Source organism: Macaca fascicularis, chromosome 14, assembly GCF_037993035.2.
Source record: "Macaca fascicularis isolate 582-1 chromosome 14, T2T-MFA8v1.1".
In the NCBI taxonomy this organism is placed as follows: domain Eukaryota; kingdom Metazoa; phylum Chordata; class Mammalia; order Primates; family Cercopithecidae; genus Macaca; species Macaca fascicularis.
Window position 1 is genome coordinate 84,625,357 of NC_088388.1, and position 17,034 is coordinate 84,642,390.

The 17,034-nt window shown below is 35.5% G+C and overlaps 1 protein-coding gene across 11 annotated transcripts in view; it reads right to left on the bottom strand.

Annotated features, from left to right (window-relative positions):
* The window catches only part of DLG2 (discs large MAGUK scaffold protein 2), a 2,233,585-nt gene that overhangs the window by 2,187,839 nt on the left and 28,712 nt on the right, over nt 1-17,034 (bottom strand). For all 11 annotated transcript variants that reach the window (XM_045370161.3, XM_065528807.2, XM_065528814.2 and 8 more), the window contains one exon: nt 10,381-10,512. In XM_045370161.3, the coding sequence (XP_045226096.1) occupies nt 10,381-10,512 (132 nt within the window). The remainder of the gene's footprint in view (nt 1-10,380; nt 10,513-17,034) is intronic.

Genomic DNA, 17,034 nt, shown 5'->3' on the forward strand with positions numbered 1-17,034 from the left:
GTGTTGTAAAACCTCATCTTGTCATATTTTCTGATTCCTTCTCATTTGGGTAGACTATTACAGCGGAAAAATCTGGAACTCAAGGGCTGCTATTTAGATTCTTTTGCCCCATGGGGTGGTCCCTTGATGTGGTACACTCCCCCTTCCCCTAGGGATGAGGCTTGCTATAAGCCAGACTGCAGTGACTGTTATTACTCTTCTGAGTCTAGCCACCCAGTAGGGCTACAAGGCTCCGAGCTGGTGCTGGGGGATGTCTGCAAAAAGTCCTGTGATACGATCCATCTTCAGGTCTCCCAGCTGTGGATACCAGCGCCTGCTCTGTTGGAGGTGGCAGGGGAGTGAAATAGACTCTGTAAGAGTCCTTGATTGTAGATATGTTTAGTGTGCTGGCTTTCTCAAATGCTGGTTATGCTAGCAGTGAAGTTGTCATGTGGACAGATTCAGGACCACTTGTTAGCCAGGATGTTGCAGGGAACATGGAATTAGCTGTTGTTTTCCTCTTCCTTGGGGCAGGGTTATTCCGTCATTGAGTTGCTGCAATGTCCTGAGTTGGTCAGACTACAGCCAGAAGGTGGTACTTTCAAGAAAGCACCAGCTGTGATAGAAGAGGGGGAATATAAGCTTGCCCTAAGTTGACCAAGATGAGCATTCAGGTTTCTCAAGTAATGGGCAGGGTCATAAAGCTCCCAAGAGTTTATGTCTTTTGTGATCCACTACTGGGTATAGAGAAATACTATCAAGTCAGGGCAGGGTTAGGCAGATCTGAGCTCAGACTCTCCTTGGGTGGGGCTTGCTGCAGCCACTGTGGGGGGGGGGGGTGGGAGGGGTGGTTTTCGGGCCAATGGGGTTAAATTCCAAAGGGGATTATGGCTGCCTCTGTCACCAGGAAAGTGGGGGAAAGCCAGTAGCCATAGGCCCCACCCAGCTCTCACCCAGTTGGTGAGGCTGGTCTCACTCCCATCTAACACCACTGAGTTTGTCTCCAGGCAGCCTGCACAGGGGACTCAGACCTAGCCCCAGGTTATAAGTTTCCCAGCTGAGAAAGCAAGCAGAGCTTTCAGGTCACACCCCTCCCCATCTGCCCACATTGTCCTCCATGACTCCTCCTCTCCTTTCTGCAGCTTGCCCCCACATTCTGCTCAAGAGAGTTTGTGCCCAGTCAAAATTACTATAAAAATCACAATTACTTTTACATAGTATGTAAACATTTTTTAATATAGTATAATAATATGAATTTGACCAGCTCAAGAAACTTCTTATGATTTTATCTGTTTAATCCAAATAACCATTTATTTCAAAGGATTCATCACAATTATACTTATTTAATATCTTATTTGTTTACTGTAGTAGACAATGAGCTACGTGAAAATAAAGTATACATCTCTCTCACCACTAAAACCCCAGAGCCTAATGTGGTGTCTCTTTGATAGTGGGAGATCAAATGTATTTTTTCAAATGAAAGAAATTTAATGAAGAACTGTTCATCCCATGCCAGATTTGGCTGAATTAGGACTGGTCCCTGCATTCAAGAAGCTCACAGTCTGCTAAGGGAGACCAACATGTAATCAATAAACAATAGTACAATATAATAAGTGGTGTGCCAGAAATATAAACAAACACCATAGAAACATAAGGGAGGACGTGATTCATTCTGCTTAAAGGTAGAAAATATTAAGAAGTTTTTGACCAAGTAATAAATACTCATTTCCTTGGGATGCATGTTTATACTAAGAAATAATGTCTATAACACCTTCTGTTAACTTTATTAGTTCCACAGTTCCATAAAACATATTCTATATTGACAATTTTTTTTAGATATTACTATGCTATTTCAGGACATCTCAAAAGGGCTTATTCCTAAAATAATCTTTTAGAATTTTTTTTATTCATGTATATATATATATATATATATATATATATATATATATATTCGCTGAAAGCAGTTCAACAACAAAAAGTTAAATTCAAGGCTATAATAATAATACTACTAGTTTTTTCACTATAGGAAAACCTAGATGAGAAAGCCTATTGCTTTTTTGTCAGCTACCACATATTAGTTATAGTGATCATCACCACATTTTCATTTATTATGTACTTAACAGAAATCACTAGATCGTTTCACACTCCCAACAAAAGCTTTGGGATTTCACTATCTCACTATATAGGGAAGTCTCATATGCCCTCAAAATAAATGATTTTTTTCTTATATTAGCTACAGCACAAATAATAGCATCCTTCATTTAGAAACAACCAGCCTTACACTCATCTAAAGCACATAAATTTAGTTAAATGGTGCCATCTGGTGACATAAATCTTACAGTAAATATAAAAGTCCAGAGTCAGAGTCCAGAATAATATCCAACCCTCTTGATGGCATCCAACCCAAAGCATCTAATTTAACTTAAGAAATATTTGATCCTGCCTGACAAGAAACACACAACTAATCACACTCAGTATATGGCAGTTTAACAAAGGGAATTATAACAATTGTTTGAGCCACATTTTACGCCCACCACTCATGTTTTTCAAGTCTTTGGAAGAGACTTATGTCTAACAGGATGCCCTATACAACTCTTTAGAAGACATTTTAAAAGCATAAATATCAAGGACATTTTGAATCCCTGTTCCAGGCAGATCCATTTCCTCACTCTCCTTTGAACACATATCTATGTGTATAATTTCCAACACTTCAAAATGTCACTTCTTTAAGAAAGCTGTCGGCCAGGCGCGGTCACTCACGCCTGTAATCCCAGCGCTTTGGGAGGCTGAGGCGGGTGAATCACGAGCTCAGGAGTTCAAGATCAGCCTGGTCAACATGGTGAAACCTCATCTCAACTAAAAAATACACAAAAATTAGCTGGGCGTGGTGGCACACGCCTGGAGTCCCAGTTACTCAGGAGGCAGAGGCAGAAGAATCGCCTGAATGGGAGGTGGAGGTTGCAGTTAGCCAAAGAGCGAGTCGCTGCACTCCAGCCTGGGCGACAGAGCTAGAAACTCTACTTCTTCTTTGTATATAAACTACTTATGAAATTTTGTTTAATGCTTGTCTTCCCAGTTTGTATCATAGTGTTTGGCAAAGTGTTCAATAAATATCTTGTGAATGAATGAATGTGTGAATGGATGGTGAAAACATCCTTCTCTACTGTCTTTTCTAATGCAAATCCTATTAGTGACAAGGCTCAGCTGAAGTTTATATTTTATATAAAACCTTCCCTAGCAACACCAATGTACAGTAAGCCCATGCTTCTCCTAATACCACTTTGGACTAGCCCCCAAAATTTAGTCCTCCACTGTATGATGTGTTGTACTTTTTTTCATGTACATAAATATTACTTTCTTAATTGACCTTAAACTCCCTAAGTGTAGGCATTTGGTCTTAATAGCATCCATCTGCATAAGTCTATGTAAATAGGTAAACACTTCATAAATACTTTGATAATTATTATTACTCAATTGCAATAACTAAAACACTTGTACTCTTTTTATTTAAATAAGTATTGCAAAAAAATAAGTAGAAACATAATAGACCTTAGCAACTAAGAATTTCACATTCACTGTTTTGAACAGTCAAGACTTATTTAAAGATTCATAATATGTAATTTGTTTGTTTCACCTGAACCACATGCTTTGAGGTTGTGAGTGGCAGCAAGTATTACCTAGTAAATGCCTCTCTCACATGAGCCAGTAACAACATATCAATGTAGCTTTATCCACAGAGATACTTATTGTAACATAGAATTCTATCCATAGAATAATTATTATAACATAAGTAGAAACTATCTTGTAACATAAATAGAAACTATCATTAATTATCCAAAGAGAAAAAAAAATCTCTTAAATGTTTTAGATATTCTATTGTAAGGCCGGGTGTGGTGCCTCATGCCTGTAACCCCAGCACTTTGGAATGCCAAGGCGGGAGGATCACTTGAGCCCAGGAGTTCAACACCAGCCTGGGCAACATGGTGAAGTCTCCTTTCCACAAAAAAATACAAAAATTAGCCAGGCATGATTGTGCACATCAGTAGTCCCAGGTACCAGGGAGGCTGAGGTGGGAGGATTGCTTGAGCCCAGAAAGCAGAGGTTGCAGTGAGCCAAGAATGCACCACTGCATTCCAGGCTGGGCAACAGACAAGACTGTCAAAAGAAAGAAAGAAAAGAAAGAAAAGGAAGGAAGGAAGGAAGGAAGGAAGGAAGGAAGGAAGGAAGGAAGGGAGGGAGGGAGGGAGGGAGGGAGGGAGGGAGGGAGGGAGGGAGGGAGGGAGGGAGGGAAAGAAAGAAAAGGAAGGAAGGAAGGAAGGAAGGAAGGAAGGAAGGAAGGAAGGAAGGAAGGAAGGAAGGAAGGAAGGAAGGAAGGGAGGGAGGGAGGGAGGGAGGGAGGGAGGGAGGGAGGGAGGGAGGGAGGGAGGGGAAAGAGAAAGAGAGAGGGAAGGAGAAAGAGAAGGAGAGAGAGGAAGAGAGATGAAGCAAGGGAGGAAGTGAGAAAGAAAGAAAGGAAAGAAAGAGAGAGAGAGAGAAAGAAAGAAAGAAAGAAAGAAAGAAAGAAAGAAAGAAAGAAAGAAAGAAAGAAAGAAAGAAAGAAAGAAAGAAAGAAAGAAAGAAAGAAAGGAAAGAAGGAAGGAAGGAAGGAAGGAAGGAAGGAAGGAAGGAAGGAAGGAAGGAAGAGAGAAAGAGAGAGAGAAAGAAAGAAAGAAAGAGAGAGAAAGAAAAGGAAAGAGAGAAAGAAAGAGAGAGAGAATAAAATTAAAAATAAAAAGATATGCTACCGTATTTTTAAAAAGAAAATTGGACACCATAATGATAATTGTGAGTTTATGGATTACAAAGTACTCAAGATATGTCCCAGAATGATAATGGCTCATTACAGTTGTTAAAGATTGAATCAAATCTTATAAAACACAAGAAGGGAAAAAATGCCACTGTCATATTCTCCCAAGTTTAGTAATAATATTCACACACTGTTAACATATTGCTTTCCTTGAATGGCCAAATACCTAACCATTTAGAACATATGTTCTCAAATTTTAACATGCCTCAGAATCACCTGGAAGGATTAGTAAAGTACCATTTGCTGAGCCCTACTTCCAGAGTTTCTTATTCAGTCAGTAGGTCTAGGGTGAGAACCAAGAATTTGCAATTCTAACCAAGTTCACAGGCAACAAGTGCTGCGGTCCAAGAACCACATCTTGAGAACCTCTGTTTTTGAAGATATACAGCCCAGTTGTTCCACCATTAGTCTTTAAATGGGTTAACAAAAAAAGATATAAATAAACTAAAAGAATAATAAATACAGCCAAGTTGCTCCAAATTCACACAACAACTGTAAGGGCCTTCACACTTGCTATTTAAATAATCCTTCACTTCCTTATGATCAGATGGCAAAAAATATACATTATGATTAATAATTAAGACCAAAACAGCCACGATATTTTCAAAGAGATGTTATTTTGAAATAAAATTATTACATTAGAATTACTATTAGGAAAATATGTAGGGTTTTTTTTTTACTCAAACTCTTATACATATTTCTTTTATAAACCTTACCATCATTATAATTGAATAATAATTAATTCTGTGTTTAATTTCTCTTTTCCCCTACTTGTCCATAAGGGTATTGACTGTCCTCTATAACTTACTGTTGTATCCCTATTGCATAGCACAATGTCCAACACGTAACTGGCATTTTTAAAAGAAGTGTTGACAAATGAATAAAAATTTATTAAAAGTGTATTATAATTATTAAAGGTCCACATTATGGGTGTATAGAAAGGGACAGAAGTATATTAAATTTACCATAAGGCAATGTGGTAAATGCTTTTTAGTAATATGAACAAAATGCTATGAGACACAATGAAAGGGTTAGTTAAAGCTGCCAGCAAGTAGGAATGTGTTAGAAGCCTTCAACAAAGAGATGATAAATCCCAGTATGTAATACATCTGCTGTATCACCCCTATGGCTAGTAATCTCAAAAATCCACAAGGTTCTCTGTTAAGATTTATGGAAATGAAATGTACTCTATTCTAACACAAAGTCTAACATGTAAGGTTTAACAGCCTCCATAAAATAAGATAAGCCCTTTTCTAAGATTTTGCCACTGGTAGAGTTTTTTAAAAGTATCATTTACTGCTTGTTCTCCTCTAATTTCCCTCTAATTCCTCTCCCAAAAATTCCCCCTCACACAATGGGAAGAAATATAAGGCAGTAAGTTAGATAAACAAGCCTAATATGATTTTAGAAGGGTTGAAATCTGTGAAATATATCTATAGTTATTTCCATACTTTATAAGTAATGACTAAAGAATAACACATAATTTTCAATAAGTTACAAAGAACATTTGTGTTACATATCTAAAATTTAACCCATAATATTATTTATTTAAAGTCTTCAAAAACAAGTATGGTGGTAATATAGTTCTTTAAAAATTAAAAGTCAACTTAGAATTACAAAAATAATTTTAAAAAATGACTCAAAACCAGGCGCGGTGGTGCATGTCTGTAATCCCAGCACTTTGGGAAGCCAAGGCAGGCAGATCATGAAGTCAGGAGTTTGAGACCAGTGTGACCAACATGGTGACACCCTATCTCTACTAAAAATAAAAAAAGTAGCCAGGAGTGGTGGTGTGCACCTGTAATCCCAGCTACTCAGGAGGCTGAGGCAGGAAAATCGCTTGAACCCAGGAGGCAGAATTTTCAGTGAGCCAATATCGCACCACTGCACTCCAGCCTGGGCGACAGAGTGAGACTCTGTCTCAAAAAAATAATAATAATAATAATAATTCATCTTGCTTCTTTATCACCTAACTGAAGAACTGAAGAATAAATAACCTAATAAAAGTGGCTTGAAAATCTTAATGTTTTATATATTCTAAATAAAAGAGATTTACATATTCTAAATTAATTTGTAAAATATCACGGAATTCCAATTCCAGAAATGTGCAGCTTCTAGCATATTGCCATTTTAGGTTTGTTTTGTTTTGGTACATTAATGAACACTGATTATTATTATTTAGCTATTCTAAACAAAGAGACATAAATTAATCATAAAATATTATGAATTCCAATTCCCTTATTTTCAAATTCTGGAAAGTGTTGATGCTATAATCATCTTAAAACTTTATTCATTTGGATAAATGTTTCCTTAGTATTACCACAAGATGTCACTCTAAGCCTAGCATCTAAATGTGCAGCATCTAGCATATTGCTGTTTCAGGATTTTTTTTTTATTTTTTGCATTTGGTATGGGTACACTAACGAACACCAACTACTGTCTTTCAAAAACTTAAAGTGATTTTTTCCACTTTCAGTTACTGGCAAATAAAAAATCAAAACAAATAATACAGGGACTCTAGAAGAAAGGAGGAAGAAAGTTAATCAAACAGTTCATCATTCTCCATGCTTATCAGGTATCTTGTTACTTACCATAAAAGCAATGTATCTAACCATTGAATTTTATATGATTTTACTTTATTTTTAAAAATATCAAAAATTAATGAATGTTACTTTTATAATCAAAGTTATGTTATCACAGAACTCATTTATAAAATTCTTTTACACACTGTAATACCAGTGACAGTTATGTACACAGAATTCCTCAAAGAATATACCATCTAAAACATGCTAGTATTTTTTTAAGCATATGATAAGGACCACAAAAGGAAGACATTATTCATTTTATGGTGATGCTTTTCAGCTGGGGGCAGTGGCTCAAGCCTGTAATCCAAATACTCTGGGAGGTTGAGATGGGAGGATCACTTGAGCCCACGAGTTCAAGACCAGCCTGGGAAACATAGAGAGACCCTATCTCTACTAAGAATTGAAAAATAAAGGCCAGGTGCGTTTGGTTCATGCATGTAATCCCAGCACTTTGGGAGGCCCAGGTGGGTGGATCATGAGGTCAGGAAATCAAGACCATCCTGGTCAGCATGGTGAAACCCCCTCTCTACTAAAAATACAAAAAAATTAGCCAGGTGTGGCAGCACACACCTGTAATCCCAGCTACTCAGGAGGCTGAGGAAGGAGAATTGCTTGAACTCAGGACGCAGAGGCTGCAGTGAGCCGAGATCGCGCCACTGCACTCCAGCCTGGGCGACAGAGCGAGACTCCATCTCAAAAATAAATTTAAAAAATAAAATAAAATAGAGTGATGATTTTCATCTGTAGAGAGAGGGACTGGTTTCCTTGTCACATGTAAATATTACAGCATGTTCTGCAGTAATAGTATTTTATTATCCATTTGTGTTTTCTACATTATGATTCCCTTCTATTTCTACAGCTAATGAGAGTCGCGCAAGGTACTATTTCAATGTGTTGGCTATGTATTGGCCAGAACAATGGGTGAAACCACTATCTTGCATTACTTGTAACAGGAAAAAAAAAGGGTAGGGTGGGGTGGCGGAGTTGGTTCAAACAGAATGCAAATTATAGACCATAACAATGCCCTATATTTCAATGACTCCCTACCTATCCTTTACAAAGATATACATCCTCTCTAGGATGCACAAGTCTACATGGCTTTTCTTCTTTTGTGTCCTTAAAGAAAACACACAGTGAGACCACTCAAACATTCAGTAATAACAGATTACTAATCAGTACATAGGTGCCCACATTTAATTCAATAGAAAATTATGTTTTGTTGTATAATGTTGCTCTATTGTTTGCATTCTGGTTTACCCTAAAATGACTTCTAAAGACCAGCTGAAGTAAATCTATCCATTCAAAGCTGGGCACTGGGATTACTTACATAACAGCTTTTTACAGATTATTGTTGCCTCTAATTTTACTAGAGAAATTCAAACTACACTATTGGCTTTAAGCCAAGATATTTATCATTCACTTAAAATAATGGCAAAATACAATTCTTTGTCACTCATTTGTCTTTGTATTCCCTAGGTAATGGTGTTACATTATCAAATGATTATAATATTAAAAATATAGTAGAGCTATCTAAACTATCCAAAAATACCCTTTCTAAATCAAGTTCTCAAAAATTCAAACTCTCAAAAGACTTATCCAGTCTTAAGTAAACACATCATACAAATCTGTTAAGATACACTGCCATTTAGTTAATGACCTTTTACTAATTATCAACTATTAATAAATAACACTATTCATTTTAGTTGAAAATTTGATGTTTAAAAATGTTCTCAAAAATATTATCTTTAATGAATATAAGGTTTATTCAAATTCTGTAAGACTCCATTTAGAATTGTTTTTATTTAATACCAGCTAAGATGATTACAGTTGTGTTATTAATTCTTGCTAGCCACAATAAAATAGTTTTTAATCCACAGGCAAAATAATCCTATAAAGCTTTATACTTCTATTTTTATTCAATAGACTGATTTTCAAATTTTCAAAATTGAATAATTTTTAAAATTACATTCAAATTATAAAGTTGGAGTTTTTATCAAAAAGTATATATATTTATAATAAAAACAAAGTATTTTCATAATTAAGCCTTATAAGTTCCTATTTTTGGATTTTTCATCAATAATAACCAGCATGAAAAAGCAATGAAAATATCTAGCAGACTCAGTTATTTCTTTAAAATTATTTAAAATCAGTTATTCATTTAAATCCAGTAAAATATATTGTATAATTCAGTGGGTTTTTCATTGTTTCGTTAGTTGGTTGTTTTTTTGGGAAAAGTATTTGTTTATTTATATATTTTGCTAATTTATTTTACTTCCTAAAATATGAAAAAAGAATTAAAAGCTATTTCCATAAATATAAGAGATGTATGTATAAAAACATATATAAAGCAAGCATATCCTTAATGTTCTTTACCATCTTTAACAAATAGGAGAATAAACATAAGATTAAACATTATATGGTAAGCTTCATGACAAATTGGTAAGAATTCCAAAGCACTGAGATTTTCATCAATAAACTTTTCAATTCTGGATCATAAACTTTCCTAAGACAAGCAAGAAAGATGAAAAGATGTTTTTATTTTTGTTTTAAGAAGAGAGTAAAAGTATAGCTTTGATTCTGAGTAGAATGTGAACCATCATTGTTATATTACACAATTCCTTCTCTGGAGGAAGACAACTTCCTTCTCTAGCATATTTGTCCTCAATGTTTTATAACAAACTACTCAGGGTTTTCTTCTGTGTAAACTTTTCTTCCCATACAAAACATTCTTTCAATATTTATTTCTTTCAATAACCTCTTTTTATTTATATTTTCAAACAATTCCTTTCTAGGTTAACCTTATATTAAAAAAAGGAAAAAAAAAAAAAAAAAACAATTCTTCCATTCCTGTGTTAAAGAAAATTATCCCAGTTTGAAACTTGGTTAACATCAGGTTCTTTGACCACATTATTCAAACTATCAAGCCCAATTCTGACCATTAAAATGATTAATAATTATCATAATACATACCTAGCAAAGCTTGGAATAAGCTGCTCTTAAAGATACCCATCACCTTTTTAACTGCATTTTTCAACAACTGCTCCTCTGGTTTCCTTAATTTTTTGCAGTATTCTTCCAGTAATGATAAAGCTCGGTCAGTATCTGAAAAACATGATATTATTATTATATTTTATGGTCTTAGCAAAATAGAAAGCTAACATTAAACTATTCTATAATTGTATTCCTAACTTAATGACATGAAATAACTTAATAAGATAATCATAATTTCTATAAACTACCATATGAAATTAATAATTATACTCAATGGCCAATTTCAACAATCCAGTTTTCTTTCTATAGTCCTGTCTTCCAAAAGAATCTCTAACTGTAAAACAAAACAAAGAATTCAATCCTGGCCACAATGTTCAGGTTAGATATAATTCTCTCTTGTCAGAGACACTTATCTTGAAATTAATGACTTCCTGCAAAATAATATCCAACTTCCTTAACATGAACTTTGAGGCCTCCCTCCCATGATCACATATTTTCAGCCTTATTTCCCATATATAGTCCACACTCTCCAAACACGCATACAGTGCCTAAGTCATACTGGATTACTCACTTTTCCCTTCCATTTTTCTCTACACACATGCATGCACAGACACCCACACACATACACACACGCACACATGTGCATACTTTCTCTCTACCCCACCTCTCTCTTTCTCTCTCTCTCTCTCTCTCTCTCTCTACTTTTTCTCACCTCTGTACTTTCCTTTTCTCCTACTGTTCCCTGTGCTGGTATATCTTCCCCTATACCACTGTATATACCCCCTAGAATCAGTGTGCTGTCTTGAAAAGGGGTCCTCTCAGGTAAATCTGGGTATGACCCAGATCTTACTTACTAGCTGTGTGTGACCTTTAACAAGTTCCTTAACCTCTCTGAGCTTCAGTTTCCTCACAGGTATTACGATTAAATGAGACAATATATGCACAATCCCTAGCACACAGAAAATAATCAAGTAAGTCAACTGAACACCTACTTTCTCTTCAATTAGATCTAACTCAAATGTTGTTCTCTCTTCCATAAAGCCATCTCTGATGGTTAAAATTAATCACTATCTCCTCTTCTTCTAAACCATTTTGCCTATATGAATTTGTTGGCAGTCTTAATCCATATCTTATTATTTTATGACTTCTTGAATAACGTCTTCATCCTTCACAAGACAAAACATCCTTGAAAAAGTCACTAGACTTACACAAACTTTGTGTTTAGGTGATAATTGTCTTTGAATTTTAAAAGCCCTCCTTCCCTTCCAATCTACCACTTTCAAAAAAAGCCTAAATACCAATTATAATAACAATAGCTTATATTTATTTTATATTTCCTCCTTTCTCTTGAACCTTCCAACTCTTCTTCCTCATGGCCATTCTCAGCTGATGGTATTACTTCCTATTACATGGAAAATCAGAAGGCAGATTCCACAAGCTCCTAACATAACATCTACTGACTTACCTGTAACTGTACCCACAGAGTCTGCCTTCCCTTATTACTATGAATAAAGAATTTGTGTTTCTAAGGTCAACTCCTCTACTTGAGCACTGGAATCTATCCTGTCTTGCTTACTCAAGGAAATTTTTCCATTATCAATTGTTTTCTTTTCCACTCAATCATCCCATGATTACTAAATCCAGTGGTCAATTATCAATCATCTCATTTGGCCCATAAGCATCATTTGATATTGTTACACTCTTGAAAACACTTTTTTCGCTAGGTTTCCACACAGAGGTGTGCTGGTAAATATTTATTTATTTATTTATTTATTTATTTATTTATTTATTTATTTTTTCTGACAAGAACCCCCCTCTCCCTGCTTCCATAAATATTTAAAAACTAGTTCAGATAAAAAAGAAAACATGTGCACCTACATGCACATGAGTTTGTTATAATTTTACTGACACAAGGATGTATAGCAACCAGTCTACAAATAATAACAAGATATACAATCTTTAATTGTAAATTCCATTAGTCAGTTGATTCTCAATAATATTTGCATTGGTTTTTACCAAATTATTATATTCATAGCCAACTTAGGGTTGTAACTGATGAATGAATAGTTCCAACATAAATGTGGTTTATGTTGCCATGTTAATTAATAAAATGAAAATAAAACAACAAAGATAGTTTTTGTGAAAACCTCACTCTATCAATTATGTTATTTGCTGAATCGATAATAATTTTTGAATAGTGAACAAATATTTCCTCCATTTCTGTACTAATCTCAAAGTAACAGCAATGGCACAAAATGCTTTTAACTTGTGCTTAAATTATTAACATTTACTTTATCACTTTCTTATCAGCAAAACAATAAATCAAACTCAAATTTGTAGCATTTCCAATTTCCAAAGTCTAAATATTCCCACCATGGCCAATTTCAAGCTACCAACATGATGTCTCTAAACACGGATCTGGGAAACAGATGCACAGCAGCATACCATTATGTAGCTTATCCACCGCACAGATACAATCAATGTAAATAACTCAAGAGCAGAGATGGTATCAAAATGAAAAATAATTAAGAATTGATGACTGTTGAGTATTTATTACTTTTTAATATAATTTATGTAAGTTTATGTGTAATTATTTTTGTTAGAGATGGCGTTTCCCTACATTGCCCAAGTTAGTCTTGAACTCCTGACCTTAAGCAATCCTCCTGCCTTGACCTCCCAAAGTGCTGGGATTATAGGCATGAGCCACCATGCCTGCCTGGCCCACAGTTTATGCATAATTTTTAAATGGTTGCATTTAACATTTTTTTTTTTTTTTGAGATGGAGTCTCGCTCTGTTGCCCAGGGTGGAGTGCAATGGCACGATCTCGGCTCACTGCAACCTCCACCCCCAGGTTCAAGCAATTCTCCTGCCTCAGCCTCCTGAGTAGCTGGGACTACAAGTGCATGTCACCATGCCCAGCTAATTTGTGTATTTTTAGTACAGACAGGTTTTCACCATATTGGTCAGGATGGTCTTGATCTCTTGGCCTTGTAATCCACTCGCCTCAGCCTCCCAAAATGCTGGGATTACAAGTCTGAGCCACCGTGCTGGCCTCAACATTTTTTAAATGGCTGTATTTTCTTGCAAATTTGCTGAGAATTTAATGATAAGCTCTTGCAAGCTGATATGAGCCATCTCCAGCACACCATTATTTCCAAGGTAGCACTCTCTCCCAGATTGTCTTCCTACTTGATGGATGCCTTTTCTCAATCACATTTATTAGTTTCCCCTAATTTCTCAATGAGGGTTTAGGATGTTTAGGGTACCTCTAAACATAGTAAGACTTCTTTTCTTTAATCTTACTCACTGGGTAATCTTACCCAGTCTCCTTGATAATCTTACCTAATTCCCTAGCTTTAAATATTATCAGCACCCTCAAGACTTCCAAATTTATATCCGTAGCTCAGAACTTTGCCCTGAATTCCAGACTCATATCCAACTGAATGCTCAATGTTTCCATTTGGATGTCTAATAAGCATCTCAAACTTCACTTGTCAAAACTGAACTCCAGATCTTATCCACCCACCCTCAATCTGCTTCTCCTCCAATGTATCTCCATCTTTCATCCTTCTAATTATTCAGGCCCAAATTCCTGAAGTCAGCATTCATTCTTTTCTCTAATTATCTACATCTATTCATCAGTAAATCCTATGGGCTCCAACATCAAATTATATGCAGAACGCCATCACTTCTCCCTACCTCCAGTGCCACCACCCTGGCACAACTCATCATCATCTATCCCCTACATTACTGCAATAATGTTCTACTAGTTTACATGCTGTCACCTTTGCCGTCCTATAGTCTTTTCTCCTTTTTTTTCTTTTTTCTTTGTTGTTTTGTTTGTTTGTTTGTTTTGTTTTTTGGTTTTTTTTTTAAGCAGGGTCTCTCTCTGTCACCCAGATGGGAGTGCAGTGGTGCAATCACTGTGCATTTCAGCATCAACTTCCCAGGCTCAAGTGATCCTCCCGAATCATTTTTTGATTTTTGATTTTTTTGTAGAGATGAGGTCTCACTATGTTGCCCAGGCTGGCCTACAGTCTTTTCTAAACACAATAGCCAAAAATATCCTTTCAAGTCATCAACTAGATTATGTCATTCCTCAACTCAAACCCTCAAGTGTCTCCCCATCCCACTCAGAGTAAAGGCCCACCTCTCTGACTTCAGCTCTTAGACCTCTCCTCTTGCTCAATCTACTCCAACCACAGTATCTCTGCTCAAACATACCAAGAACTCTCCAAATCATGGCCTCTATACTTGTGATTCTGCCTATAACACTCTTCACTCAGGTATCCACAAAGCTTGCTCCTTCACTTCTGTTATATCTCTGCTTATATATCATCTTAGCAGTAAGGCCTTCCATAATACTCCTATATAACATAGCAAACTTCAAGCTTATCCCCTTGAAAGAAATGCGAATTTCAATTGGGCAATAAGAGATGGAGGAGGACACTGTGTAACTACCTCTCTTCTATCTAGTAACATTAGAAATATAGAAATAAGTGTGGATGAACAGAGAGCTCACTCCAATTTATGTTAACAAAGAATGGTGATATAAATGTATGCTAATATATTTGTATAAACTTTAATTTTTAAAAATGATTTCACACTTTACTTGCATGTTTTTATCAACTCTGAATCAAGGACAAATATTTTAATCCCCATTTTGTCAATAATTAAACAATCAGCAGTTTCCCTGAAATAACAGTGGCTCACTTTCTAACCCATCCCTACCCACTATTTACAAATATAAATAGTTACACTACTTACCATTGTAGGTGATCAACAGTACAATAATTATACTATACCTCCCTCTCTACTTATATGTATCTGTGGTCTCTAATCATGTGATTACCTCTAGTGCCCAAAGCTTTAGTCTTTTTCATTTCCTCATTAAAGTCTGCTGACATTTTTTGGAAAACCTACTAAGTGCTGAGCACCTTTTTCTTTTCTTTTTTTTTTTAATACAATTATAACTAAAGCCTTTTTTTTTTTAATTTTTTTTTTTTAGCTTCTGTGGCATTGTTGTAGGTATTACTTTAGTCATTTATTCTTCTAAAGGGCAATTCTTGGCCAGGCATGGTGGCTCACGCCTATAATTCCAGCACTTTGGGTGGCCGAGGTGGAAGGATTGCTTGAGGCCAGGAGTTTGAGACCAGCCTGGGCAACACAGCAAAACCCTTTCTCTACAACAAAATTTTAAAATTAGCCAGGTGTGGTGGTGCATGTCTGCACTCCCAGCTACTCAGAAGGCTGAGATGGGAGGATCATTTAAGCCCAGGAGTTCGAGGCTTCAGTGGGCCACGATCCTGCTACTGCACTCCAGCCTGGGCTACAGAGTGAGACCCTGTCTCTAAATAAATAAAGAAATAAATAAATAGATAAATAAATAAATAAAATACCCAGTCTCTAAGTAAATAAGCAAAATGAAGAGCAATTCTCAAAAATGTATTAACAACATTCCCCCAAACACATCTACAAATATAATTAGGCAAGTAAGGCGAATTTCACTCATTTAGCATATATTTATTCAGTAACTATAAAGGGAAAATACTGTATTGATTCAAACAGCTAGACGTTTTCTAAACCAGCAGAGCTTACTATGCCTCTCATCTCTGTAGGATAAAAATTTGACACATAAAACAAAACACTAAAATATTTTTAAAAGGTCGTATATAATCAAGTCTCTATTAGACAAGTTAGGCTTTCACACACCAGCATCTAGGGCTGGAATCGTGGCTGCCCTTTTATACTTCGTTTGATTATTGAGAATGATCATCACCTGGAGTCAATTCTATTATGCCCTTCAACTCTCTGTACTCAAATCCTTATTTCTGGTTAATGAAAGTTTGAAAGTAATCTAAAAATGACAAATTAAACAAATGAAACAAACAGCAAGGATCTTTTCATACAAATTAAAAATCCCTAACCTAATCTCCATAAGTTGAATAAAGTGAAAAGTTGACATAATTATCCAAGCAAGTCAAGATTCATATTTTAATTGATGTTCAAATAACCAAGTGGAGAATTTTTCACCTAAATTGCCTCAATTCTCCTGTTTTCTTCATTAAACTCTACCTTCATATGACTCCTGAGTCTACAAAAAACAACAACAACAACAAAAACTAAATTTGGATTACAGGCACAGGAGGAAACACGGGGGCAGGGAGAATCACTTTTTAAAATAAGAAATTTTTGCATGAAATATGCAACCAAGGGATAGTGAATGTTACATAATTAGAACTGTAGGTAATCATGTGTCTGTTAATTAAGGTTCAACTCTATTGTACATGGTTTAAGAATAGCATCACCAGAAAGTTATAAATAATTTGGGACAGGTAATTTAAGTTTGAAATAGTGATTGGCAATAGTGCTAACAATTGAACTTTTAGAGAAAAGAAAAGGATGATACATAAAATCATTTGCCATGGCTTAAAAAATGAAGAATTACAGAACATACAGTGGTATCATTAGAAAAACACATATCAAAGTATAATAGAGAAAAGGTGAATTTAATGGACAAATCTTGGAAAGTAAAGTATTTAGAATAGTGAAATTATTTTACATAAATCTATTCAACATATTTACAGTTTAAAAAGAAATTTTAAATGCATTATCTTATCTGATTCTCACCA